The 27,449-nt window shown below is 36.7% G+C and overlaps 1 protein-coding gene across 3 annotated transcripts in view; it reads right to left on the bottom strand.

Moving 5' to 3' along the window:
- Positions 1 to 7,434: 7,434 nt before the first annotated feature.
- USO1 (USO1 vesicle transport factor) overlaps positions 7,435 to 27,449 on the bottom strand; it is a 90,418-nt gene continuing 70,403 nt past the window's right edge. For all 3 annotated transcript variants that reach the window (XM_058547273.1, XM_058547275.1, XM_058547276.1), the window contains 11 exons: positions 24,051 to 24,161; positions 23,603 to 23,721; positions 23,285 to 23,466; positions 22,880 to 23,001; positions 19,857 to 19,995; positions 18,020 to 18,183; positions 17,358 to 17,447; positions 14,800 to 14,898; positions 12,919 to 13,026; positions 9,018 to 9,233; positions 7,435 to 8,476 (listed from right to left, as the gene is read on the bottom strand). In XM_058547273.1, the coding sequence (XP_058403256.1) occupies positions 8,381 to 8,476; positions 9,018 to 9,233; positions 12,919 to 13,026; positions 14,800 to 14,898; positions 17,358 to 17,447; positions 18,020 to 18,183; positions 19,857 to 19,995; positions 22,880 to 23,001; positions 23,285 to 23,466; positions 23,603 to 23,721; positions 24,051 to 24,161 (1,446 nt within the window). In that variant the 3' untranslated portion in view covers positions 7,435 to 8,380. The remainder of the gene's footprint in view (positions 8,477 to 9,017; positions 9,234 to 12,918; positions 13,027 to 14,799; positions 14,899 to 17,357; positions 17,448 to 18,019; positions 18,184 to 19,856; positions 19,996 to 22,879; positions 23,002 to 23,284; positions 23,467 to 23,602; positions 23,722 to 24,050; positions 24,162 to 27,449) is intronic.

Raw genomic sequence — 27,449 nt, 5'->3', positions numbered from 1 at the left:
ACGTCTAAGCAGCAGTTCTCAGAGCCACTGTGAGATTCTGCCTTCTCTCTTTCCCTTCTGCCATGAGACATGCCTGTCCCAGATAGAAGCTGCTGCTTCAGCATTGGTCTTGGAATGAAGATTTGGAGCAAAGCCACAGCTGACATACCAAGGATATGAACTTGAACAAAAGTACTTTTGGGTGTCATAAGACACTGCAATTTGGGAGTCATTTGTTTCCATAGCATAACTCAGCCTAGGTAGACTTAGATGTGTATTTTAGTATTTATTTAAAATAATTTTCACAATAACGCTATTAGGTAGGTATAATTAGCTCTAGGAAGAAACTAAGATACATAGAGTTTCAGTCACTTGCTCAGTGGTATGGCCTGAATGTTCGTATCCCCGCCAAATTCATATGTTGAACCCCCAGGTATTTGGAGATGGGGCCTTTGGGAGGTAATAGGGTTAGATGCAGCTGTGAGGGTGGGGCCACTATGATGGGATTGGTGCCCTTATAAGAAGAGACACCAGAGAGCTTCTCTGTCTCCATGTGCACACAAAGAAGAGGTCATTATGAGCACACGGTGAGATGGCAGGCCTACAAGCCAAGAGAAGAGACCCCAGAAGAAAACTTTCCTTTCCGTCACCTTGATCTTGGACTTCCCAGCTTCCAGAACTGAGAAATGATATTCTGCTGTTTAAGCCACCCAGTCTATAGTATCTTATCATGGTAGCCTGAGCCGAGTAAAACACTCAGGAATTTAAAAGTGTAGGAGCAAGGCTTTCCACTGAGGTCTGCCTACTCTTTCCACTACTTCAAGTATCACATCTATTTGTGCATCTACATTAAACGTATAGGGTAAACAGGAAAACAAATTGACATCAGTGCTCACCAGCTTTGGAACACAATGTTTCTAACGAGCTCAGTCTGCTGGTGAATCACTGCTTGCTAAGAGCCAATGAGTAAAAAGTAGACTGTTCAGGAAGACACTGATGTAATGTAATGAATTTTTCACTACTCTGAAGACACTGGTAATTTTACAGTGCTTTAAACATGGTAGGCAATCACAAAAAATATGTTAAATGGAAATTATTTGATAGGACTTAGCATTCAAAATATTTTTAAAACCATAAAATGTGAATTTCATATAAATCTGAAAATTATATTACGAATTGGGAAGATTGGTCACTTTGGTGCTTGGGTTACGTATCTAGTCTGTGATACAATTGATGTCTCATGTGGAAGAGTCAACTTTTAAGTAGGACTTTTTGACACCAATCACTCTGTCTCAGCAAACAGCTATAGAGACCTAAGAGAAGGTTCTATTTTATCCTGTGCATATGCATTATGTAGACACAGCAGACGAACTGATTGCCTACCCAATATTCTTTCATTGCCAGCCCCTTACCCCTATCTCTCCTTCTTAACATAAACTTAATTTTGTTCAAGTATTGCCCAACCCCACAAAGCTGTGTGCTCTAAGAGCTGCTGCCCAGTCACTCAACACAGCCCAGGGGTCAATTGCAATTAGTCAAGGCAATCACTGAGGTCTTATTTCCTTTGATGGTAATTGGTTTGCCAGTAAATGGGTCTGTGAGCCATTGTGGCCTTGAGACAGGAAGATACAAATTGAGTTAAAGATTTGAATACCAATCCTGCTTCAAATGCCATTCTGCCCTACATCAGCAGTAGTCACAGATTTTGATTGTCAATCAATCTCATAAGCTACAATATACTTTATTCTAATACTTCATTTTTTAACTTCATAGAGGGATACAAGACAGGAATACTGAGTGCACAGTATCTTCAGGCCATGAGGAGGCTCATGGGTTACCCACATATACAATTTCTTGGCCCCCATAACCCACTTGCGTCATGTATAGCTGCTAAAGAAGTTCAAGGTGCATGGGTTCACTTGATTGGTTTCTCACCAGTTGTCTACTTGGGTGCCAACTTACAGCTCTCCCTATGCAGGTGCAGTTCCACAGACTGGGGATTTCACAGCAAATAAGGCAGATAGTCAGCTTCCAGTACAAAGCATTCCTCTCTAGCTTAACATGGTAGTTGCCAAGGAAACAGTGCTATGAAAACGCAGATCTAAGGTCACTTTCTCAGGTAGGCCTAAATCTGTTTGGCAACCTAGGCCTGACGTTAACCCTTACTCACAGGAAATTGGCTGGGAGCTTCAAGGAAAGGTTTCCAGGCTCTTAAGAAGGGACACAGAAGAAGATCAAGTCTTGTTCCTCCAGACATCTTTGTGTCTGAAGTTGATTCTTGGAACTATATTTTTCTGGTCCATTTAGTTTCCCAAGCTCCACTCTAAGACATCTATTTTCACAATTTTTCCACTTCCCTCAAACCTCTTCCCCAGTTCTTACTTTCAATTAATATCTCGCTTCCTATTTAACTGAGAAAATAGAAGCAGTAAGAGAACTTCTACATCCCCAGCACCACATACCAAACAATTTCTTTCTTTACCCATACCCTCTACCTCCACCTCCCCTCTTGTTACCATGGATACATTGTCCACACTCCACTCTAAGGCCACTCCCTCCACCTGTGCTTTGGTTCCTTCCCCACTCATCCATTCAAGGACATATTTTAGCAACTGTAAACTCTCCTCTTCTTGCTTTGACTATTCCCATCAGCTTAGTCTTTAGTATTTCCTACTTTAAAAATATCTCTTACTTGACCCCACATCCTAGTCCAGCTATAGCCCATTTCTCTACTCATTATAGCAAAACTTCTCAAAGGAGTTTTCTATGTCTGTTGTCTTCAATTCTTCTAGTCTTACTTTTCTGAATTGAATGTAACTTGTAACCCAAGTGACCTTAAATATTGTTACTTCATAAACTCAATAAATTTTTTCCATTGAATACTGATAGTTACTATGACTCAAGATTATTAAATTGGGAGAAAGGGTGCTTCAATACGAGAAATCCACCCCTAAAATAGCAGTATATTGGCTTACCTTTCAAATATGACAAGATTAAAGAAATGCTCACATCCAAACTTGAACAGGAAGTTACTTCTTTGAATCTAATATTTATGTAGTTTTCTCATAACTGATTTATTGCCCTAATATGGGAGGACTTATGATTCAAGACACATTAAAATATTATCTTTGCAACCCAAGTATATGCTTTGTCATTTTTTTGAACACTAGATGCTTAAGTATTTTTCAACAAGAAAATACTAATTATACAAGATTAGAAAATTTAAGTTTATTTAGATATGTGATGTATTAAATGAGAATTTAAAATGAGGTTCAAAATCTTTATTACTTTTATTACATATTTATTGTATATCTTCATTAGATATCTAATAGCTGCTTTAATCCATAAGCAATCTCAACTGTAGTGTGCTTGTTATAATTTCTCTTCAAAATACAAACTTGAAATTTTGTTTTCCCAGGCATGAGCACGGTGGATCGTGGCAACAACGTGGTGAGGTCAGTAGGGTAAAACAATTCTTCTTCTTCTTTTTTTTTTTTTTAGAGATGGGAAAAATAAAGTGCTTATGATAAAAATTAGGATATGAAAAAAAAAGATCCTGAAAGGCTGCAACAATCCAGGGCAACTTCCCAAGTCTAAATTTAAACAGATGTAGCAGTCCAAAAGAACACCCGCACAGATGCAGAATGGCTTCACAATAGCACTTGTGGAAAACAAGCAAGCCGATGCATCTGCAATGTTATATTGTCTCCTAAAAAGCTAATAAAATCTTGGACTGAATTGAAAATATGACTTGTTTGTGCTTAGGCAGCATTTACTGAGCATTGCACCAGCCTCACTTTACATGGAGTAAGCAACTGTCACTCAGACGAGGACAGTACTCAGAACATGGAGGTGGCTGTTTTTTCCATCAATTTGGGCACCACGTACATAGACAGAGTTTATCCAAGGAACCACTAAGGAACACTTGAAGGAGCAGGGAAGATTGCCTGGAGAGCAGACTCAGGGCACACATGTTTGCTGTTTAAGACTGCATGACCCTAAAGACTCAACTACGATCAATGAACAGGGCCACAGGAAAACAGATTTCATCCCAATATATAAGGCAGAAATTTGTAATGGTAAAAACTACCAAAATTAGAAAGGAGACCTGAGAAAGGAAAGGGAACAAGCACTACATACCATACCATGTGGATGAGTTATTTATTGCTGCATAATATTATCTCAAAACTTAGTGGCTTAAAACAACACACACTTAATCTCTCTCAGTGTCTGGGTCAGGGATCCCGACACAGCTTTGCTGGGCCCTCTGCTTTAGGGTCTCTCACAAGGCTGCAAGCAAGGTGTCAGCTAAGGCTGCAGTCATCTCAAGGTTCAACTGGAGCAGGAACAGCTCCCAAGCTCACTTAGTGGTTGTTGGGCAGGATTAAGTTCTTCCTGTGCTGTTGGACCGAGGGCCTCAGGTCCTAGATAGCTGTTGGTAGAAGGCTGCCCTCAGTTCCTCACCAGGTGGCCCTCTCCATCAGAGGAAGCACTTGAGAGGAGCCAGGGAAAGAATACCAGCAAATTGGGAGAAAATGGACATATATGAGACCTTCTCAGGGGTTAAACTGTAGCAAGGTCAATGTGTAAAGCTTTTTCAAACTAAACTAGTCACAATTGCTTAGAGTGGATATGGAAAAAACCTATGTCTAGACAAAACGTGTTAATTTGCAAGAAGGGAAATCACATTTTAAGATAGATGTGTGTATACCTTAATGTTTATTAAGGTTTTGACTTTGTTTTTTTGATTTTATTTTGAAAGGTTACAGAAAATCCTGGTTTCTGACTTGCAGACATAGAAAAATTGCAAGAATAACTTCTCTGTAGAGTTTCTGGCAGGGAAGCAAGTCACTAATCCACAAAAGGAGCAATATGATAAAATAATTTGCATTAAAAAAAAAAACCCTTTCCAATGATATAATGTAATTGTTAACAAATACTTTCTTCAGATACTTATTTTCTATTTGGTTAGCAAGGCAGAGTTCTCAAAAAACAGGTTTAATTAGGTTCACTAGTAAAGAACTAGTCTGCATCAATAATGTGTTTCATTAAAGCAGTTTCAAAAAGAATTAAGTTTTCATTTTGCAAAACTGCAGTAAGAAATCAGTTTAAAGGTGACAGCTTTCTCAGTTTTCCTCTTAATTCCAAGGTGCAAATTTGCTCCAGGATAAGATTATTTCACTGTTCATTTAATATTACTTAAGATTCTTTCCCTACCACTAAAGACTGAATTGCCCCAAAGCTCAGTTCTTGGCTGTCTTCTCTCCACACTCACTCCCTGTAAGAACCTATCCTGCTGGATGGACTTACATACCATCTATGCACTGTTTTTTCTAGCCGTAATGAGCTCCAAATTTCTATATCCATCTGCCTACTGAACATACCTACTTGTATAAATGCATCTACTTGGGTCTCAGATTTAGCAAGCCTAAAAACACAACTCTAGATCACCACACTAAACCTGCTCCTCTCATCTTTGACTCTGCAAACGGCACCAGCTTTCCCTAGGAGTTACTCTTCTCTCACTCCCCAACTCCCCAGACACAAGCAATTCATCAAGTCCTCTCAGCTCTACCTGTAAAATATATCCCCAATCCTACCACTTGAAGCACCTCCACCTCTACAATGCAGTCGGCACCACATCTGCTTTTGCTTGGATGATGAATAGCCTCCTACCTACTCCCCTGGCTTTCTCTCTTAGCCTCCTCCCCAGACAATTCTCAACAGAGCAGACAGAGTAACCTATGAAATAGAAATCAGATCTAATCACTCCTGTGGCTTCTCATCAAACTCAGAATAAAATGCAAACTCCTTTCCAGAAGCTACATAGCACTTGACATTATCTTATGTACTTGTTCACTGTCATTTACTCCTCCAGTATATAAGTTATATGGCGACAGGACTTATCTTATTCTTGTCTTATTCACCACTATATCCCCAGCGCCTATAAGCAGTACCTAGCACATTACACACTCAATAAATACTCATTGAATTAATCACTGAATTCGGCTGTTACAGGAAAGATTTTTGGTTATAATGAGCATTATGAGGCCCTTACCCAGCTGCAACAAAACTTTGAAACTTAAGGGTTTGATTTTCAATCAGCAGAGTTTCAGACTAGTAACTTACACCTTTAAATGTGAGCTGTTACTTTACCTTTTATAGTCACTTTGGGTGATTATTCTTGTCTTTCAGGGGTGCTAGCGGTGTAAACTACACTTGAATAAAATTTCAAATCATAAGGACAAATATGTTTTTGCTTTATGATGATTGCTCCATTGTTACAGCTCTCAATATGTGGAAACAGCCGTTAACCAGAGGGCTGGCAAATAGGCAGAGGAAAGAGCACGTGCAAAAGCCAAGTGAATGAAAAGCCAGGATATATGCCACACTAGCCAGTATCTCGGTATGGTTCTAAAATATACTTGAAGGGAGATAAAGCTAGAAAGCAGCAGAACACAAACGGTCTTATCCACCCGGCTAAGGACTCCAAACGGTAGGCACCTGCAATCTCATCTCCTCATATTTGCACTTTAGAAAGCTTACTGTGGTGAACACGGAGGATGGCAGGAGGCTTGGGTGGAGAGGCAACAACCAGACTGGAGGCAGAGAGACCAGTTGAGGAGGCTTCAGAAGCAATCCAGACAGAAAACTATGGCTATGGTTAGGAAGATGTCCCTTTGGGCTCTAGGCTGGACTGTGTAGCTACAAGCCCTCCTTGTGTCTTCTCTACTCCAGGCCAGCCTGAGTGACTGAGCTTTGGCAAACTATCACTGACTTTGCAGATGTTTCTTTCTGAAGATCTCTGGTATTCCATTATCTATGGAAGTCTTAGTCTCACTCCTGACCATTTTTCTTTACCCTTATAACACTAGCCTGAAATGAAGTCATTAACCAGTTGTTCATTACGTGGTGAACTTTAGGAAGACTTCACAGTCTGAGCTGGTCCAGTAATAGTTATGTGGTTCTCTGACAGCAAGGTCCATCTCAGGATGGTGGTGCAACAGCGGGAAGGCACAGGGGCGAGGTGGGGCATTCACAGGTGTTCTGTAACACATAGACACTTCACCTCTATTATAAGTTTGTGCCCCTTAGTGGACTGTTCAAAGTATTCTGAAGCCAGGAGGCAGATGATATGCATTATCCTCAACTCTTGGTGCCTTGCCTTTAAGTAAACCTACTTCTTTAAATGGAAATCATTGCTAAGAACTTCAATGCTCAATTTAGAAACATCCAAATCTTTCTCCAACCTCTTTTGCTTCTGCTCCAATTAGCCCCCTCCAATCTTACAGAATCCTAATCATTAGTTTTGAATGATAAGATTGCTTTTAACATTCAGTTACTGTAATGTACTTTCAGTAAGAGAACTCCTCTCACCACTTTCACTTGCCTCATCTTTTATTAAGAATAAAATACTTTTCTCAAAATCTAAAAAAAGGGAAACATGACCAGGGATTAAGTGAACATAATATCTATTTTTATTATGAAAACATTAAATTTTGACACACTGCTTCATTTGCTTTTTAAAAATCTATTATCTGACCTAAACTTATTCAGCAAAAATGCCAATAAATTATATAAATCATAGTTTGGGTCTTTTTAAAACTAGGAACATAATATGTTCTATGATACTCAAACAATACTACATCTGAGTTATGTGAGCTGTTAACTTATAATTTGTTTTAATGTTTACCTTAAAATAAAAAACCAAAACCAACCACATGCTAATTCACTGTTCCAAAAGTTTCTCAGGAACGCCCTCTTCCTCACTGTATGTCGTATCCTCCTGTTCCCTCACTGAGGTACCAAATGCAGCCATATCAGGTGTCAAGGCACTCACTCTAAACTGCCCTATCCTGCCCATCTTAGGAGTCACACTGGATGGAGGGCTGATGACATATGTTATCCCCAGCCCATGCTATCTTGCCTTTAAATAAATCCATTTCTTTAAAAGGAAATCATTAGCTAAGAATTCTAATACTGAATTTAGAAACAATGATTCCAACACACATTAAATCAAATGTGTTAGTACTTAAAGTCACAAACTCTGACAAGTGAAAATAATAGACACATACAGAACTTATGTAAACAACCAAGGAACTAAGGCAAATAGCACTGCCACCACACGCCTTAAAATGGTAGGTATATTTTTGGTGTCTGAAGCTATTTGCAAATTATACTTGGGGACAGTTCAGAAGAATTTCAATAAAAGATGTGTGTTCTGCATAAAGTTAGAGTCTTCAACATGGGTGGCATCATTTAAAAAATACATCAATAGTCTTATTAGTGAATGTTTTCCACTTGATTTAGAAATCTTTATTTTCTGTGGAGGCAAACCAAAGCACTATCTTAAGACTCCATCTTCAAAGTTACAACATTATCTCTATCATGCCTAGAGATTTTAAAGCTGGATATGACCCTGGTCCTTGCTGTCATCTTCATTTTCCTCATCCTCATCATCCTGGTCTCCAGATTCAAGTTCATCCTCTTCTTCAACCTAAAGGGAAAACACACATTTAACATTATGAAGATTTGTTCACTGCACATTCAACACATAATGATATATATATTCTGTTGATAAATTCTTTATTCCAGTAATTATAAGCCATCTGATTTCCTTGATTTAATGCTCAAGGCTCCCTGTCATTTTTAATATGAGATGAGATGTATCGGTTAACTTGCTCACAGATAGCTACACCTCTCTGCACACAAACCTGAACTAAACATGGCAAAAGATAATGGCGCATGTGATGGTGAGAGTCTTGTTACCACAGGAGCAATCAAATTAATTCACTTTCTAGGCTCAAAGCCCAAAAGAGAACAGTTAACAATGTTGGCAAATGTGCCTAATCTGTGTCTTAAGTCAATTCACTGAACACCGTGAAAGCAGTGTAGACAATACCACATTCATGTACCTACATACTTATATCTGTAATATAGATATATAGGCATAACATTTCCGTGCTACAGTATAACTTTCAAGAATACATTACAAAAAAACATGATATAAATCATGTTTGGAAACATTTCAATCTTACTGGATGACCAAGTTCCTTGAGTTTATTCTTTAATGAAAATATTTTCTGATCTTGATCAGCCAACAGCACCAAGAGATCATCTTGTTCTTTCTTAGAATCTGTAATGTCCACCTCGAGCTTATTTCTCTCATTTTGTAAAATGGCAATGGTACTATTAGATGAATCCAGCTGCTCTTTAATAGCAGTTCTTTCCTCAGACAGAGCTTTAATTTCATTCTAGGAAAAAAACCAGTCAAAATCACTACTTTAAAATTAGTATTCACTTTCCTAGGGTTTTTAACAAATATGTTCTTTCTATGACAAATCACGGTACTTGTTCAATATGAGGAGTTTGGGAATAGGAGATGGGGATGGGGGTTGGGGGCATGGGAGGTTTAAAATACATACACATACACACACACACACACACACACTCTTATCCAGTAACATGAGAATTTATGTTAGGCTACATAACAAAGATGGTTATATAGACGTGTAAAAAATAGTTTTAATTAGCTATTCCTCAAAATATCCTAAGAGATAATACCATTTCGGGTAATATGAGGAATAAATAAAGACACGAAACATTTTACAGCAGAAGCCTGGTTAGCACCAAATTAGAACTCAAGTTTAAAAAATTTTTTTATCCCAACTTCATACATACAACTACATGGGAAAGAAAAATAGCTTCAAATAAAATCTATAGCTTAAATTAAATAATTTGAATTCTCAACAAAATATTAGCAAACTGAATACAACAATACATTAAAAGGATCATAGACTACAATCAAGTGGGATTTATTCCAGGGATGCAAGGATGGTTCAACACTCACAAATCAATCAATGTGATGCACCACACTAACAAATTAAAGGATAAAAATCATACAATTATCTTAACAGATGCAGAAAAAGCATTTGATAAGATTCAACATCCATTTATGATAAAAATTCTCAATAAAACGGGTATAAAAGGAAAGTAACTCAACATAATAAAGGCCATAAAGGACAAACCCACAGCTAACATACTGAACAGTCAAAAACTAAAAGCTTTTCCTCTAAGATCAAGAACAACATAAGGATGCCCACTTTTGCTACTTTTATTCAATATAGTACTGGAAGCCCTAGCCAGAGTAATCAGGCAAGAAAAAGCAATAAAAGGCATCCCAATTGGAAAGGAAGAAGTAAAGCTGTCACTATTTGTAGATGACATGATTTTATACACAGTCATGTGTTGTTTAACAATGAGGATACATTCTGAGAAATGCATCATTAGGTGATTTTATCGTTGTGCAAACATCACAGAGTGTACTTACACAAATCTAGATGGCACGGCCTACTACACATCTAGGCTATATGATACTAATCTTATGGGACCACCACGGGACCACCACTGTATATGTCCGTCATTGACTGAAATGATGTTATGTGATGCATGACTGCATAGAAAACCCTCAAGACTTCACCAAAAAACTATTAGAAATAATAAACGAATACAGTAAAGTTGCAGGGTACAAAATATACACAAAAATCTGTTGCATTTCTATACACTAATAACAAACTAGCAGAAAGAGAAATTAAGAAAACAATCTCATTTATAATCGCAACAAAAAGAACAAAATACCTAGAAATAAATTTAACCAGGGAGGTGAAAAACCTGTACACTGAAAACTATGAGACATTACTGAAAGAAACTGGAGAAGATATAAAGAAATGGAAAGATATTCTGTGCTCATGGATTGGAAGAATTAACGTTAAAATGTTTATATTACCTAAAGCAGTCTACAAATTCAATGCAATTCCTATCAAAATTCCAACAGCATTTTTCACAGAAAAACAAAAAGTCCTAAAATTTGTATGGAACCACACAAGATCCCAAATATCCAAAGAAATCCTTAGAAAAAAGAACGAAGCGAGAGGTATCACACTCCCTGATTTGAAACTATATTACAAAGCTATAGTAACCAAAATAGTACGGTACTGACAGAAAACAGACATCTAGATCAATGGAACAGAATTGAGAGCCCAGAAATAAACCCACACATACATGGACAGCAAACTTATGACAATAGAGCCAAGAACATACAACGGAGAAAGGAAAGTCTGTTCAATAAATGGTGTTGGGAAAACTGGACAGCCATATGCAAAAGAATGCAAACAGACCATTGTCTCATACCATATACAAAAATTAACTCAAAATGGATGAAAGACTTGAATGTAAGACGTGAAATCATAAAACTCCTAGAAGAAAACGGAGTATGCTCTTTGACATCAATCTTAGCAATATCTTTTTGGATATGACTCCTCAGGCAAGGGCAACAAAAGCAAAAATAAACAAAAGAGACTACATCAAACTAAAAAGCTTTTGGACAGTAAAAGAAACCATCAACAAAACAAAAAGACAACCTACCAATTGGGAGAAGATATTTGCAAATCATATATCCAATAAGGGGTTAATATCTAAAATGTATAACTCATACAACTCAACAGCAAAAAACAAACAACCTGATTAAAAAATGGGCAGAGGATCTGAACGGACATTTTTCCAAAGACGACATACAGATGCGCGTCAGGGACATGAAAAGATGTTCAACATCACTAATTTTAGGGAAATGCAAATCAAAACCACAATGAGATATCATCTCATGCCCAATGGAATGGCTATTATCAAAAAGACAAGAAATAACAAGTGTTGGCAAGGATGTGGAGAAAAGGGAACCCTCATACACCATTGGTGGGAATGTAAACTGGTGCAGCCCCTATGGAAAACAGTATGGAGATTCTTCAAAAAATTAAGAATAGAACTACCATATGATCCAGTTATTCCATTTCTGGGTATTTATCTGAAGAATACGAAAACACTAATTTGAAAAGGTATATGCACCCCTATGTTTACTGCAGTATTATTTACAATTGCCAAGATATGGAAACAACCTAAGTGCCCACCGACGGGCGAATGGATCAAGAAGATGTGGTGTGTATGTGTGTGTGTGTGTATATATATATATACACACACACACACATACACACAGTGGAATACTTACTCAGCTATAAAAAAAGATGAAATCTTGCCATTTGCAACAACATGCACGGACCTTGAGGGTACTATGCTGAACTAAGTCAAATGGAGAAAGACAAATACCATATGATTTCACTTATGTGTGGAATACAAAAACGCAAAATAAAAACAAACTCATAAAGGCAGACCACAGATTGATGGTTACCAGAGGGGAAGAGGATGGGGGGGCGGGTGAAATGGGTAAAGCAGGTCAATTTTATGGTGATAGATGGCAACTAGACTTTTAGAAGTGAGCATGCTCTAGTATAAACAGATGTTGAACTATAATGTTGTATACCTGAAACTTACATAACGTTTATAAACCAAAGTTACGTCAATAAAAAAAATTTTACCACAATCTGAAAGGCACAATCACACATTTTTTTCCATTTTTTTCATGCCTTTTATGTTTATTACTGTTACCTCTTCCTTTCTTCATGTTATTTATTCTGATTTCTCTGTCACACAACAAGCTGGCAGGATGTAATGTGCCTGTGTTCCTCAGCCTTGTGGAAAGCATACATGTGGCTCGTGTATTAGCTAAATATGCACTCCTTAATTCTCATTGTGATTAGAGATTGATTAGAAAACTTAACTATTTTCAATTATTTTTACTTTCAAAGTACATTCATATACATTCTTATTTTACATATTTGATACCATTATTTAAAATCGTATTTTAAAATCTTCATTTGTGCCACCTTTAGTCAACAAAATAGGAATGGACATGTTTTGAGATAAAATTACAGCCCATTAGCTTTCTTCATAAATCTAAGGATTTGAGAAATTAAAATGAAAAAAAAATCAAATTTCCTGGAGTTCACTTCATATAATATGCGACAAATAAAAGTTTGACCAAAAGCCAACCTTTAATTCTTTAGTCTCCTGTAATAATGCTGACAGTCTTCCTTCTACATCAGTAGTTTTTGCAGCTATTCCAGCTTCACTCTCTCCTGGTACAGGAACTGATTTTACCTGAAAGTAGAAATTAGCCATGGGGCCAGCCCATCAAAGCCTTTTCCTCATAAAATTCCTGTACGTTAAGTCCACACTATCATCTCAGAGAGACAGGTGGGGAAACGGAGCTGAATGTCATTAATTGGTGAAATGCAAGTATTTTCTTAAATGCTACAGGAATTATTCTTTTTTTTGTGTGTGTGAGGAAAATCAGTCCTGAGCTAACATCTGCCAATTCTCCTCTTTTTTTGCTGAAGAAGACTGGCCCTGGGCTAACACCCATGCCCATCTTCCTCTACTTTATATGGGACGCCGCCACAGCATGGCTTGACAAGCGGTGTGTCGGTGTGCGCCTGGGATCCGAACCGCCGAACCCTGAGCCGCCGAACCCTGAGCCGCCGCAGCAGAGTGCGTGCACTTAACTGCTTGTGCCACCAGGCCGGTCCCAGGAATCATTCTTAAATCACAGTTTTTCAGTCTTTTCCTGCCTTTTTTCTACAAAATACCGGGAAGTGGGGTGTTGATGTAACAAATACCTAAAAATGTGGATGGGGCTTTGGAATTGGTAGGGGCTAGAAAAGTTTTGAGGTGCATATTAGACAAACCCTAAATTGCCTTGAAGAGATTGTTGGTAGAAATATGGTTGTTAAAGGCCATTCTGGTAAGGGCTCATAAAGAAAAGAGGAGAGCTGTAGAGAGAGCTTCCGTGGTCTTAGAGAAAACATAACATGAACAGAACGTTGTTAGAAATATGGATGTTGGGGCCAGCCCGGTGGCGTAGCGGTTAAGTGTGCGTGCTCCGCTTTGGCGCCCTGGGGTTCGCAGGTTCGGAGCCCAGGTGCGCACCGACCCACTGCTTGTCAAGCCATGCTGTGGCGGAGGCCCATATAAAGTATAGGAAGATGGGCAGGCATGTTAGCCCAGGGCCAATATTCCTCACAAAGAAAAAAAAAGAAATACGGATGTTAAAGGTGGTTTTGGTGAGATCTCAGATGAAAATGAGGAATATGTTACTGGAAAGGGAAGGAAAGGTGATCCTTGTTATAAAGTGGCAAAGAACTCGGCTACACTGTGTTCGAGTGTTTTGTGAAAAGTAGAACTTATGAGTGATGAACTTGGATATTAAGCTGAGGAGATTTATAAGCGAAGTGTTAAAGGTGTGGCCTGGTTTCTCCTTGCTGCTTATGGTAAAATGTGAGAGGAGAGAGATGAAAAATTGAAGAAGTAATTGTTAAGCAAAAGGGAAATCAGAACTTGAAGACATAAAAATTCTCAGCCCACCCTAGTGCAATAAATTACAAAGCATATTCTGGTGAAACATCAAGGGTGTGGCTGGAGAACCATTTGCAAAAAGGTTACTTCTGTGACTCATGGACTCAATCAACCATCTCAGCAGAAGCTGAAATAGAGATGTGGTAATCCAGGAAGGATCCAGGAGGGCATTCTTGTCTGACAGCTTAGACCCCTGTGAATTGCACAGGTTACAAAAAGGTTTTTGGCAATTTTATACTCGCAGAAAACCTGCCAGCTTGGACTGAAGGGGACAGAGATGGGATGAAATACAAAATACCAGTAAAATGAACCACTGAGTAACTGATTAAACAGATCTGGTGACTCGGACTATAACATGGCTGCCACCATGGCCACGAAGCTTATGTGATAGAACTCTGGCTAGTGAGTAACCTAAAGGGAAGGTGCTATCTGACAGATTTGCTTCCTTTCTATAGTGGCTGAGAAATAACATCACAACCTAGTGTTTACTACCTTTCAGAAGAACAAAAATTAACTTACAAATGCTTCTGTCTTCTGTAATAGCTCCTGCTTCTCTGTCTGTAGTTTGGTAATCTCCAAAGACTGTGAGTTTAACTGAGATTTTAATGTTGCCAGTTCCTAAGAGATAAAAACAGCTGAGTCGTAGCATTAAATAGCATTAATTTCATCAAGGAAATGTCTATTCACAGGAAGAAATAAAAAAATTATTTCCTTTCTTGGCCCTTCTCTCTGAAATCACAACTTCCAAGTTTTAGAATCTAACTCTAAAAAATTATTCTTGAACTTTAAGTTCAAAATAGAGAATCAGACGTTCATTAAGTACATTTACCTCTGCTTCCTTCTGAGATCCCATGTGAAAAATCACAAAGGCAGGGAGGGAGGGAAAAAGGGAGGGAGGGAGAGAGGGAGGAAGGAAGGAAAGAAGGGAGAAACTCATAAGGACAAAGAGAATAAGAGAAAAGAGCAATAAAATTGGGGAATTTCAGACAGCAAAGGACAGTGGTAACTGACTCAGCACACTGAGAAAGCTGAAACCTAAGCTGACCTTTGAGAAAGCCAAGCTGCTACCTGACTTATAACACAAAACTATCACAAGGCTTGGGAACTGGGACCACCAAACACCTCTGGAAGTGTGGGTAAAAACGGGGTCAAAACCAGCCAGGGCTGGCTGAAAGTCTGCTTAGGAACAGACCACCAGATCCCTGTCCCAATCTCAGGCATCAGGCAACTGTTCGTCTTCTCTAGGCCGAAGCCTAGAGGTTTATTATCTGGAAAGGGCAAAATAGGACATTTTTAGACTAGAGGTGACCAAACATAGGTGAAAGTAGTAGTACTGTAGTGAAAATGGGGGAATTAATTGAAAGTTTATATATTATTAATATTGAAATTTCCAACCTTCTTGCCCTCTCTCCTCCAAAAAAGTACAGTTAAAGAAACACAATTATAACCGCGATTCTCATCCAGGGGCGATCTCCCTTACAATACTTAGCAATGTTGGTGGGACGCTGTCATGTAAAAAACTCTTTTGTCCTCTTAAAACTTTCTATCAGGTACATATGTGGCTCTTCTTTGTTTTGTTTTTTCAGTTATCAAAATGAGTTATGTAGACACTGAAATTATGGATCATTTTGGTTTTCTTTTTATACAGTATTTTACTACACATTATAAAAAAAGGAAACTGTCATTTGACATATATCTTTTTAACAATCTAAAATTGACTAAAATAAATTGCAGAAAGTAAAACACCAAAGTAATTCTCTTCTATAAAAATATCTAACTAAAGTTTCATTGGGAAACACAAAAAGTAAACATTTTTACTTGGGATTTACAAATTAAGGTTATATATTAATAACTTAATTCCCTTTAATTTTAATATAGCCTAGTGTAGGAAGACAGTAAAACCCAAACAGCATATTAATCTTCCTTCACAAGAACAAAACACTGTGGACATATATTGGAGACTTGGTAAATCCTTAAAACAACAAATGATTAAAAAAATGTTTGATTGTAGAATCTACTCAGGGTACATAGACACTATCAAAATAAGACATAGTTTCTCTGTGAACAGTCATTCCTCTCTCACATGAGCCATGTCAGTGGGCTAGGACCAGTCAATTAGTGGAGGGAGAAGGAAGTCAGTCTTAGGTTGGTTAGGCTGTTCACTTCTTTCTTTAGTATTACTTTTTTCTTTTTTTGAAGTAACATATATTCCTTTTACAAGAAAGAAAGAAAGGAGGGAAGGATGGAAAGAAGAAAAAGAAAGAAGGAAAAAAAGAAAGAAAATTTAAAAAGGAAAAAAACCAACCTGTTTAGGGTTAATATACTAATGAGCAATCTGATACTTTTCTAGGTTTTTCTTCTAATTACTAGATTATTTAAATTCTACATGTAAATAGTTCTTTTCTCTCTTTTCTAGCTCTTTTCTTGAAGAAATACATTTAATTTTATTCACTGGATAGATAAAGATAAATGTGTACTATCTAGTAGTTTAATAGGAATTTATAAATATTACAAATTAACCAAGTGGAAAATGTTTAATTTGCTTTTCTAGAAAGTTATTATAAATTACTACAGCAGAAAAAGTTTATTTTGCTTTTTTATCTAGAGTCATCTAATTGAGATATACAGAAGTCTACCTCCTATTTTTCCCTTTTCTAATTCTAAAAACCAACATTTTTCTGGACAGCGAGGTTTAAACACCCAATTCATTTAACCAAACAATTATCATGGTCAATAGTACATGAAAATTAGGCATAAGATTTTATATCTTCATAGTTGCAGCTTATAAATATATTTAAATTTTCCTTGTTATTTCACTGATAATCTACAAATAATGTGGGTGAGATGCTGAGATGTGTTCAAAAGAACACCATTGAATAACAAAAACACAATAAAAAGCAAAATACCATTAACGTATAATTAAAACAGCTTCTGGATTTTCAAATGGCTGTCTTTACTATCAAATTTTGCTTACACCTGACGAAGTAGCTCTAGATTAATGGAACTGGAGCGCTATTACTCTACTTTATATAATTAAAATAAGACAAAATAGAACTTGGATCAAGTTAGAAAATTACCTGTTTTAATTCTGCAATTTGTTCAGAATCTCTATCTGAAGCTGTCACTGAAGACTGTTCATTTGCGCCAGGTGATGTTTGGATAGATTTCTATAAATAACATAGAAATAAACTATGAAATAATTTCAGTCTAAAGAGATAGGAAAAAACCAAAACAGAACTGTACACATACAACTTATGTCTTGTGAATTATGTCTTGTAGTTTACCAAAATATTTCACATTATTTTAATTTTTATACCCAAGATAAAATTTCAATGTAGCATGTTTTCCATGGTCAATAAATTTATGCTTATACTAAGTAATTTAGTAAATCTAAGCACTTAGCCGAGGTCATATGAAGAAAGAGTATAAAGTAGGTATTTATTGAGCAATTTCCATGTATTAAAAGAGCTTTATACAGAGTATCTCATTTAATTCTCACAACAATAAAATAGATATGACCACTACCATTTTATAGATCAGGAAAAAGTTTAAAGAGGTTAACTAAGTTTCTTAAATTCAATTAGCCAGGAAGCATTGAAACTCTAGTCAGTCTGACACCAAAGTTCATATTCTAAACTTTAATATGATACTTTGACTTAGGAGATCCAGAAAAATTAACAAGCAGGATAATGAGAATTACTCCTGACCTCTTATTTAAAATTTCTAAACATTTACTTACCAAATTTTCAATTAAAGAGTCCTTTTCAGCCAGCTGGCTTTGTAAAAGTTCCTGATTACTTTTTAGTTCTTCTATCTCTTCTCGCAACCTACCAATTTCTTCTGGCTGAATGCCATTCATCTGAGCCCCATCATTGTAAGAAGCTTGATGCTGATTGTCTTTTCCTATTAGGCATAAAATGTGAAAAGCCAGTATGAAACTTAAGTTTTTCATTTTTTGAATTAAAGATTCAAATATAAAAATAAATATATAATTTCCCTAATTCAATTACTTTGGTAGCATGTTTGTAAACATGTTTCATCTTTGCAAAATAGTGTATTGATAAAAATAGTGAACTGATGATATTTTCAGGGTTTCTGGGAGGAAAAACAGCATAGTCTTATTAAGACTAAATTACATGGTTTGGTGATCTATAACTAAGAATTATAGTAGTTTCAATTCTAATTCTGTCAATTAATATAAGAGAAAATAAAATCCCTTTAAAAATCTTCACAAAGAAATAGCTTCCTATATGGACTAAAATAACTGACAAATTATTATCATAAATAAAGGAAGTAAAAGAGAGAATTTTTTCCTGAAAATTTTAGTCACTTTCATAGACATAAACTATATTTCTAAGTAGCTAGCATTCCAGTCATAAGCACCATAGGATGATGCTATTTAAAAGCATTTGAGCTCTTACCATGTGCCAGACACTGAACTAGAATTTTATATAATATACTATTTCATTTAATTCTCAGATGACATAGATGCTATTATCATCTCCATGTTGCAGATGAGGAAACGGAAAGGTTAGAACAGTCATTCTCAACTGGCTATGCATTAGAATTACCCGGGGAGCTAGTAATAATTACTGATGCCTGGACTCAACCCCAATTATTATTATTTTTTAAAGATTTTATTTATTTATTTTTCCCCCAAAGTCCCAGTAGATAGTTGTATGTCATAGCTGCACATCCTTCTACTTGCTCTATGTGGGATACGGCCTCAGCATGGCCGGAGGAGTGGTGCGTTGGTGCGCACCAGGGATCCGAACCCGGGCCGCCGGCAGTGGAGTGCGCGCACTTAACCACTAAGCCACAGGGCCGGCCCCCAACCCCAATTAATTAAATCATAAACTCCAGTGGGGTCTCAGTTTTGGTGGTATTTTTTTTAGCTCCCCAAAGCCCCAGTACATGGTTGTATATGCTAGTTGTAAGATGTTCTAGTTTTTCTATGTGAGCCGCTGCCACAGCATGGCAACTGACAGAGAGGTGGTGTGGTTCTGCGACCAGGAAGCAAACCTGGGCTGCTGAAGTGGGGAGTGCTGAACTTTAACCACTAGGCAATCAGGGCTGGCTCTTTGTGGTATTTTTGTGTGTGTATGTGAGGAAGACTGGCTCTGAGCTAACATCTATTGCCAATCCTCCTCTTTTTGCTGAGGAAGATTAGCTCTGAGCTAACACCTGTGCCCATCCTCCTCTATTTTGTATATGGCATGCTGCCACAGCAAGGCTTGATGAGCAGTGCATTGGTCTGCACCTGGGATCTGAACCTGCGAAACCCAAGCTGCTGAAGCGGAGTGTGCAAAATTAACCACTATGCCACCGGGCTGGCCCCAGTCTTTGTGGTGTTTTTTAAGAAAACAACTCAGGAGATTCTAATGTGCAGCCAAGGTTGAGAATCAGTGGATCAGACAATCAAAAAGGTAGCAAGGAGCTTGGACTTCAAACTCTGATTTACACATTTGACACAGTGATTAATTTAAGGTTAGAAAAAGACTAGTCCATAAGAATAATATGTTTGACTTTGTCCAGCTCTTGGGGACACTACGATAGTGATGGCTAGCTACACTTACCGAGCTGTACTTTAAGAAGATTATACTGATCCTTGTGTTGCTGAATCTGAGAAACTTGCTGTGTGACTGCTGTCTGCAGCTGTTCATTTTGACATTTTAACGTAGAAATCTGCTGCTTTAATTCGTCAAGTTGCAGATCCTATGAAACAAAAATAATTCAAGTGTTTTAAATTCCTACTAATTAGCGTTAAGATGAACAAATTAAAAATTAGAGATTATTTTGGGTCAGGATGTTAAAGTACTCAACATTTCCAAAATCATTCAATAATTAAGCAGTAATACATTAATATATGCACCAAGGCCAATTTTTAATATGCAGCAGAACTGTAAGATTTCAAGTAAGGCTCCATTAATAAGCACTACGGCATGGTCTGCAATCTCACTGCAATTATGAGGGTAGGGGTAGGCGTGGGGGTGGAGGGGTGGGGACAACAACACAGACCACGACTGTCTTTTACGGTTCATCAAACTATTTAAGAAACTTAGTAAATGTATGTATACACATCCAACTACATTACTTTTAACAATAAAAGACAATCATAGAACATTTAGAAGACTGAAAAAGAGCTTCCAACTCTCACCACTCTAATATAACTAGTTGGAATTTGATCTATTTCTTTATTTTCTTTAAATTTTTTTCCAGGCCAAGTTTTTTAAACTTGTCATAATCAGTCCATATATAATTTTGTAACCTTAACTATTTGATCATAATTTCCCCATAGTGCTACATGCTTTTCACAATCATAAATTTTTAATGCTCACTTAAAATTTAATCAGTAGATGCAATATAATTTATATTCAAAAGCAACATTGAGGTTGCTTTCCATTTTTCTAAAGGATAAATGTCATTACAATAAATATCTTATGGGGCCGGCCCCATGGTGTAGCGGTTAAGGGTGCACACTCCGCTGCTGGAGGCCTAGGTTCAGATACCGGGTGCGCACTGACGCACCGCTTGTCAGGCCATGCTATCTCGGCGTCCCATATAAGGTGGAGGAAGATGGGCACGGATGTTAGCTCAGGGCCAGTCTTCCTCAGCAAAAAGAGGAGGATTGGCATGGATTTTAGCTCAGGGCTGATCTTCCTCAAAATAAATAAATAAATATCTTAGGTCATATAATTGTTCTGAATTTTGGAGAATTTCCTAAGGATGGATTCTCAAATGTCATTCAAAGTATATAAACATTTTATAGCTCTGGAAGCTTGTTGCCTAATTGTCAAATAGCATTTTAAATGGTAAGACTATTTAAAATTAACATTTCTAAAGAAGAGTCATTATAGTAATTGTGTCAAATCACTCTTTTCTTCTTCCAAATCAACCATATTTATCAGCCCCAAGTGTAGGCTGTAACATCACATTCCAAGTATTTATTTTCCATTACTCCAAAAATATTACATTTTACCATCAAGAAATGACTCCATATCTGTGATAAGATATAGATGAAAAATCTTAATAACGATGGGTAGTTTAATGAGTTTAATGATTCAAATTTGGATCATTCAAAGATGATTCTAATTTACTGATTTGCTTGTAAATTTAAAAGCTCAGACTGAATGCTGAATACAGTACTATATTTTTATTCTTTCTTAGAATTTCAATTTCCACAATATAGATTGTGGGGCAGAAAAGAACACACAGGCAGTTCTCATTTGGAGGGCTCTAGCAAGCTCTTACTTGCCACACCTGCCTCAAGCTGTGCACAATCAGCAGGGGGTAGAGGGCAGAGCAGGGAAGGGGGTGCAAGCTGCCCCACATGGACTGCCGCCAGTGCACTTTTTTTATGACACTGGAATTTTAACAACCTCAATAATCTCATTTTCCAGATAATACTGCAGCACTTTCTAGATTCAATCAAACTATATAACAGTGAGGAATTTTATGAGAGAAAAAAACAAGAAACACATTTTGAAGGAACATAATGGAAAGTTTAAGGCGCTTAACACAACGCAAATGTGGAGGTTCACTGGTATCCTGCAAAGAAAAGGTCAATTGATGATTTTGAAATGGTTTCAACTTAACTCATTATCCATTCTAATAAACCACTCTCTCTCTTGTTCTATCTAACTCACTATCATCTATTCAATGTGCAGACCTAAGGATCACATTTGACCTTTCTGCTCCCTCATACCTGCATCAATCATTACCAAGCCCTGCCAGTTTTATCTTCTTTATCTCCCACATTTCTCAGGCCTGGCCCCTCTACACCACAGAGTATGAGCTTTAGAGTTCCAGTAACACACATGTATTTGAATTCTGTTCCACCAGTCACTGAGTGACCCTAGACAAGTTTAAATTCTCTAAGTCTCAGGTTCCTCATTTATTCTAAATGGAAAATATTAACCACTTTGTAGGGATATTGTGAAAATTAAATGAGATAGTGTTTAAAATGTGCTTAGTGAGCACCTAGAACACAGTAAACAAAAAAAGGCAGCCATTATCACCATCATCGCTATCAGTGCGACAATTTCCTCCCTAGCCCACCACTACCACTTCCTTCTTGGGCTCCCTCCCTCTAGCCTTGCCTCTCAACTTTCTTCTTTATACAGCCACCAAGCGTTCTATGTACATGCCAGTAACACCTCTTGCCTCTCCTCCCTTTCTCACCTTTTAGGAGCTCACTTCTAGTTATCCTTTTAGGCCTCAGCTTTTCTGTCTTCTCCAAGCCCCTGTTCCTATCTAGCTAAATTAGGTGCTTCTCAATGCTGCCATATACCTTCAATTATCTCTATCGTTACACTCAATATGTTACAATATGAGTGTCACAATAATCTATTTAGAGGTTCTCTCCACATGGGACTGTGATATGCGAACATGTCTGATTCTTTATCCACATCGTCGTGCACAATGTTTAAGCTTGTTAAGCTCTCAGTTTGTTGAATACTCAGATGCCTCTGAACTATTTAGCAAAATAGTGAGTTTTTCTTTCTGTATCCTCTTGCATTTGATGTGCCAGGAAAAATTCTTCCCTAAAGTATAAAAGTACCAGTATATCAGAGAGTATATACAATTTATTAGTACTTACTTGCTCTCGAATCATATTTTTGTAGTGAGTTACAATACTGTCATGCTGTTCTAATGTTTTCTTCACCTCTTCTTCTTTTTTATCTTCTTCACTGGACTTATAAATAGCTTTAGTTATCACACCTGTAAAAGAAAGCTTATTTAAAATTTATTTTAAAGACTTAAAATATTCCTTTATTATTAAGTCTTAATCAGTAAAACATATGGCCTAACTACAAGACAGATAGGAAATAATCTGTCCAATCTTACTGAATGCCAAAAGTTCTTCAATGGCTATACACCAAGAGCTAGGAAAAAACTCTACTTTTAGGCTTATCATATAATCTGCATTATGTCCAGAATATACAAATGCAATATAATCATAGGTAATTTCTAATGAATATCAAAACAAACTTTTGAGTCCTACCTTCAAGTTCTTTCACCAGCTTCGTAAACTCATGATCAAATATCATGTATTCCGGACTGGGAAAGTTTGGCTGGGGTTTCTGAGACGCTCTGGAATACAACTCATGTTTGCTAATAAATCCTAGTTTCTCTATGAAATTCTCTTTGCCAATCCTCTTCTCTATTAGTTGTTTTAGTTTCTCTCTACAGAGATAAGCATATTGAGATGCTTTAAAAAAGTCATAACAAAACATAAAAGCTCGATCTACGTTATACTTTGGCAGAAAAAGTTTATCATTATCTCTTGATGACACGAGCAAGTCATTTTCCCCTTACTTACTTCATGTAGCTCTCAAGGGAGTTATCATTGAAGTAAATTGAAATGCCCAATAGAAGGGCACATAAGCCTTGGACCAACTGCTCTTCCTCTCCAAGATTTTCTGCAATTTGTCCTGTAAGCTGAAATCTCTGTTAAGGAGACTAACGGTTCATAATATCTAGAGTACTTTTTTTTTGAAATTTGAATTTGACATGTATTTCATGTTAGAGTTCCTATGAGAAATTCTCTATATAGTCCAAGCAGACATAAAACAAACGATGGTGAAGACACACACACACACACACACAGTTTAGGCAAGTATCATTACCACCTTAACAGTTTAAAAAGTTGCAACACAGATAAAGAGAATTCAAATATTTGGGGCATAGAGTAACCTCTAATTGAGAAGAAAAATAAAAAAGATAAAAGATAAATACTCACATGTATGTTACTAAAACACAAAGGATACAAATGGAACATTGGCTGAATTGTGAAGAAAATGCGTTACTGCGATGGGACAGTTGCTTAGCCAGGTACAAAGCAACATTAGTAATCCAACTCTTGTCTGTATTTTGCTTCCCTGCAATAGATAGGTTGGCAGAAATCTCATTTTATTTTTTTTAAACTTAAAGTTGCCCTAAGATCCCTCCCCATTTGCATAAAAAGAAATTTAACATCCTATAAAAGATGTGCCAGGATTTCAGATTTAAAAAATTGAAGAAGAGAATGCATTCTTGTGTCCTCTGTGTGCTCCATTTCCCAAAATGAACAGAGAGCAGAAATCAGAATTGATTCATGCTCATAAGCAAATACTGGGTTATCTAAAATACTTTAGTAGAAAAACCTGGTCTTATAAGGAAGAAATGCAGGATATGGATACTTGAAAAAATGTATCAATCCTAAAACACCTTATAACGATGTTTCAATCAGAAGTTTAAAAACAAGATTCTGATAAAAGGACAAATTCTACCTCCTTCAAAAAACATCAAGAAAAATACAAAGAAATAATCTCCTGAATTATTTAGTCAAATTCCATTAGAGAATATATTTTCGGGGCTGGCCTGGTGGCATAGAGGTTAAGTTCTCGTGCTCCACTTTGGCGGCCTAGGGTTTGCAGGTTCAGATCCCAGGCACGGACCTATGCACCTCTCATCAATCCATGCTGTGGCGGCGTCCCACATACAAAATAGAGGAAGATGGGCACAGATGTCAGCTCAGGGCTAATCTTCCTCATCAAAAAAAAAAAAGAGAATATATTTTCTAACAAGAATAAACCATGTTACAAACTCACTGACAATATGCTAGATAATGAGAAATCACAAACATAATGAAGAAGAAAAAGATTTATTTAAATTAGCTTAAATGCTCCAAACTACTAACTATACTGCTGCCAAGTACAGTTAAACAATATTGAAAACTAGCATGTCCATCAAAATTACAGTTTCCTAAATTTTAATACAACACATTTACGTCTCCTATGTGGGGTATTCTCTTTAACTCATAATATTGCCACTGCCCATACTGTATTACATAACTAGTATTTTTGTTTAAGAAAAACAAAACTTGTCTGAAACAAAATAATGGAAATTACCACAGCAATGCATCACTTTGGGGGTAATTTCAGAAATCACCCAAAATACAATTATTCAAAGATCTAGACAAGGAATGGATTTAAAGTAACTATCACTGTGTTTTGAAAAATTTCTATCACCCAGACTGTTCTAATTTCATGAACCTTGATGTAAATATCTTGGCCTTTCTATCATCTATTTTCAACTATATTTAATTAAACAAATTGAAATTAGACCTCTTCAAATGATTTGCCAAGTAAGCATTAATAAGCATGAATTTAGTTTTTACATGATGCATTATTTTTACTTTTTCCTTGCCTCTATGTCATTACTGTGCCCACAATATATCTTCATGTTATCCAAGTAAACTGAAAATTTTAAAAATATACAGTTATTATCAATTGACTATGTGCTGCAGAAAATTTAAAACTAATTACTCAAGTTATAAATGCAAATGTTTCATTGATTTCTTCTGGTTATATATATAAGAAGTTTATTATTACTTGGAGTACCATTTACAAGTACCAAATATACCTATATTGTATACACAAAGGCAGCCTATCAAATCACTGGCTGATGTTTGAGTAAACAAAAATGGAATTAGATTCAAATTTGAATCTTCTAGAAGCATGCCCTTTGGGGTCTAACCAGAGGATAAGAGCAAAGTCAAACATAGCTAGATAGAACCTGTTAGAAGATAGGAGGGAATACCCCATTTACTATGTAGCCAAAAAAAAAAGATAAAGTACTCAGGAATGAGCCTAATCAAAAGTGCACAAAACCTAAATGAGGAAAATTTAAACATACTCCTAAAGAGCACTAAAGTAGACATAAATCAATAGAAAGACACCATGTTCTTAGATAGAAAAACTCAAGGTCATGAAGATATTAATTCTAAATTTATAAAATTAATGTGATTCAAATAAAAATATGCCTACAGGTTTTTTTCTTCCTGGACCTAAACAACTCGGTTCTCAAGTTCAGATGGAAAAATAAACAAGCAAGAATAACTAGGGAAACTAAAAAAATGAAAAAGAGTAATGAGGTGATACTAGCTCATGAATAGACAGGAATCAAGGGATAGAACAAAAAGTTCAGAAATGGATCCATCTACAAATGGGAATTTAGTATATGAAAAGCATAGCATATAACCATCAGTGGGTTACAGATGGACTTAAAAAATGTTGAGACAACTAGATAGCTATCTAAAAAAGATCAGAGGATCCATATCTCACAGTTCATTGAGAAAAACAGAACAAAGATTTAAATGTAAAAGATGAAACTGGAAAGTATGAGATGAAAATATAGGCAAATTCTTTAGAATCTTGAAGTAGGGAAAGTCTTTCTTAGTATAACTTAAAATGTAGAAGCCATAAAAGAAAAGTCTGATACAAAAAAAAAAAAACACCAAAAACAAAATACCAAGGTCAAAAGACAAATGACATTATCTGAAAAAATATATTTGTAACATCACGGACAAGGGTTAAATTCCTTAATATAAAATGAGTTCCTATAAAATAAGAAATGATTAGCAACCCAACAGAAAAATGGGCAGATGATATGAAACATAAGAAAGGAGAGTTCACAGAAAAACTTCAAATGGTGTATAAACATATAGAAAGCTATTCAACCTTTAGTAAGAGAAATGCAAATTAAAACTCACTGAGATAACATTTTTCACCTCTCAACAGATTGGGCAAAAATACAAGTCTGACAACATGCTGTTGGTGAGGGTCTGGGGAAACAGACAATCTAGTACACTGCAATCTTATTTCACTTTGCTAGTGGAAGTGCAAAATGGTACAAGAGACAAAAAACCAAGGTGCAGAACAGTGGATATACATAAAAAGCACTTGAAGACTACAGAAGAAATGAATAATAGGAGGCAGGGGGGAACTAGGACTTAGGAGGGGCCAAGACTTCTTATTGTATATCTTTTTATATCATTTTGATTTCTTTTTTTTTTTTTTGTGAGGAAGATCAGCCCTGAGCTAACATCCATGCCAATCCTCCTCCTTTTTTTTTTTTCCTTAAAGCCCCAGTAGATAGTTGTATGTTATAGTTGCACATCCTTCTAGTTGCTGTATGTGGGGTGCCACCTTAGCATGGCCGGAGAAGCAGTGCATCGGTGCGCACCCGGGATCTGAACCTGGGCAGCCAGTAGTGGAGCGTGTGCACTTAACCGCTAAGCCATGGGGCCGGCCCCCTATCATTTTGATTTCTAAACTATGTATTATCCATTTCAAGTATATATATATATTTTTTCTTTTTGAGGAAGATTCACCCTGAGCTAACAT

This window comes from Diceros bicornis, chromosome 8 (genome assembly GCF_020826845.1).
Source record: "Diceros bicornis minor isolate mBicDic1 chromosome 8, mDicBic1.mat.cur, whole genome shotgun sequence".
NCBI lineage: Eukaryota > Metazoa > Chordata > Mammalia > Perissodactyla > Rhinocerotidae > Diceros > Diceros bicornis.
This window is presented reverse-complemented; position numbering and strand designations above follow the sequence as displayed.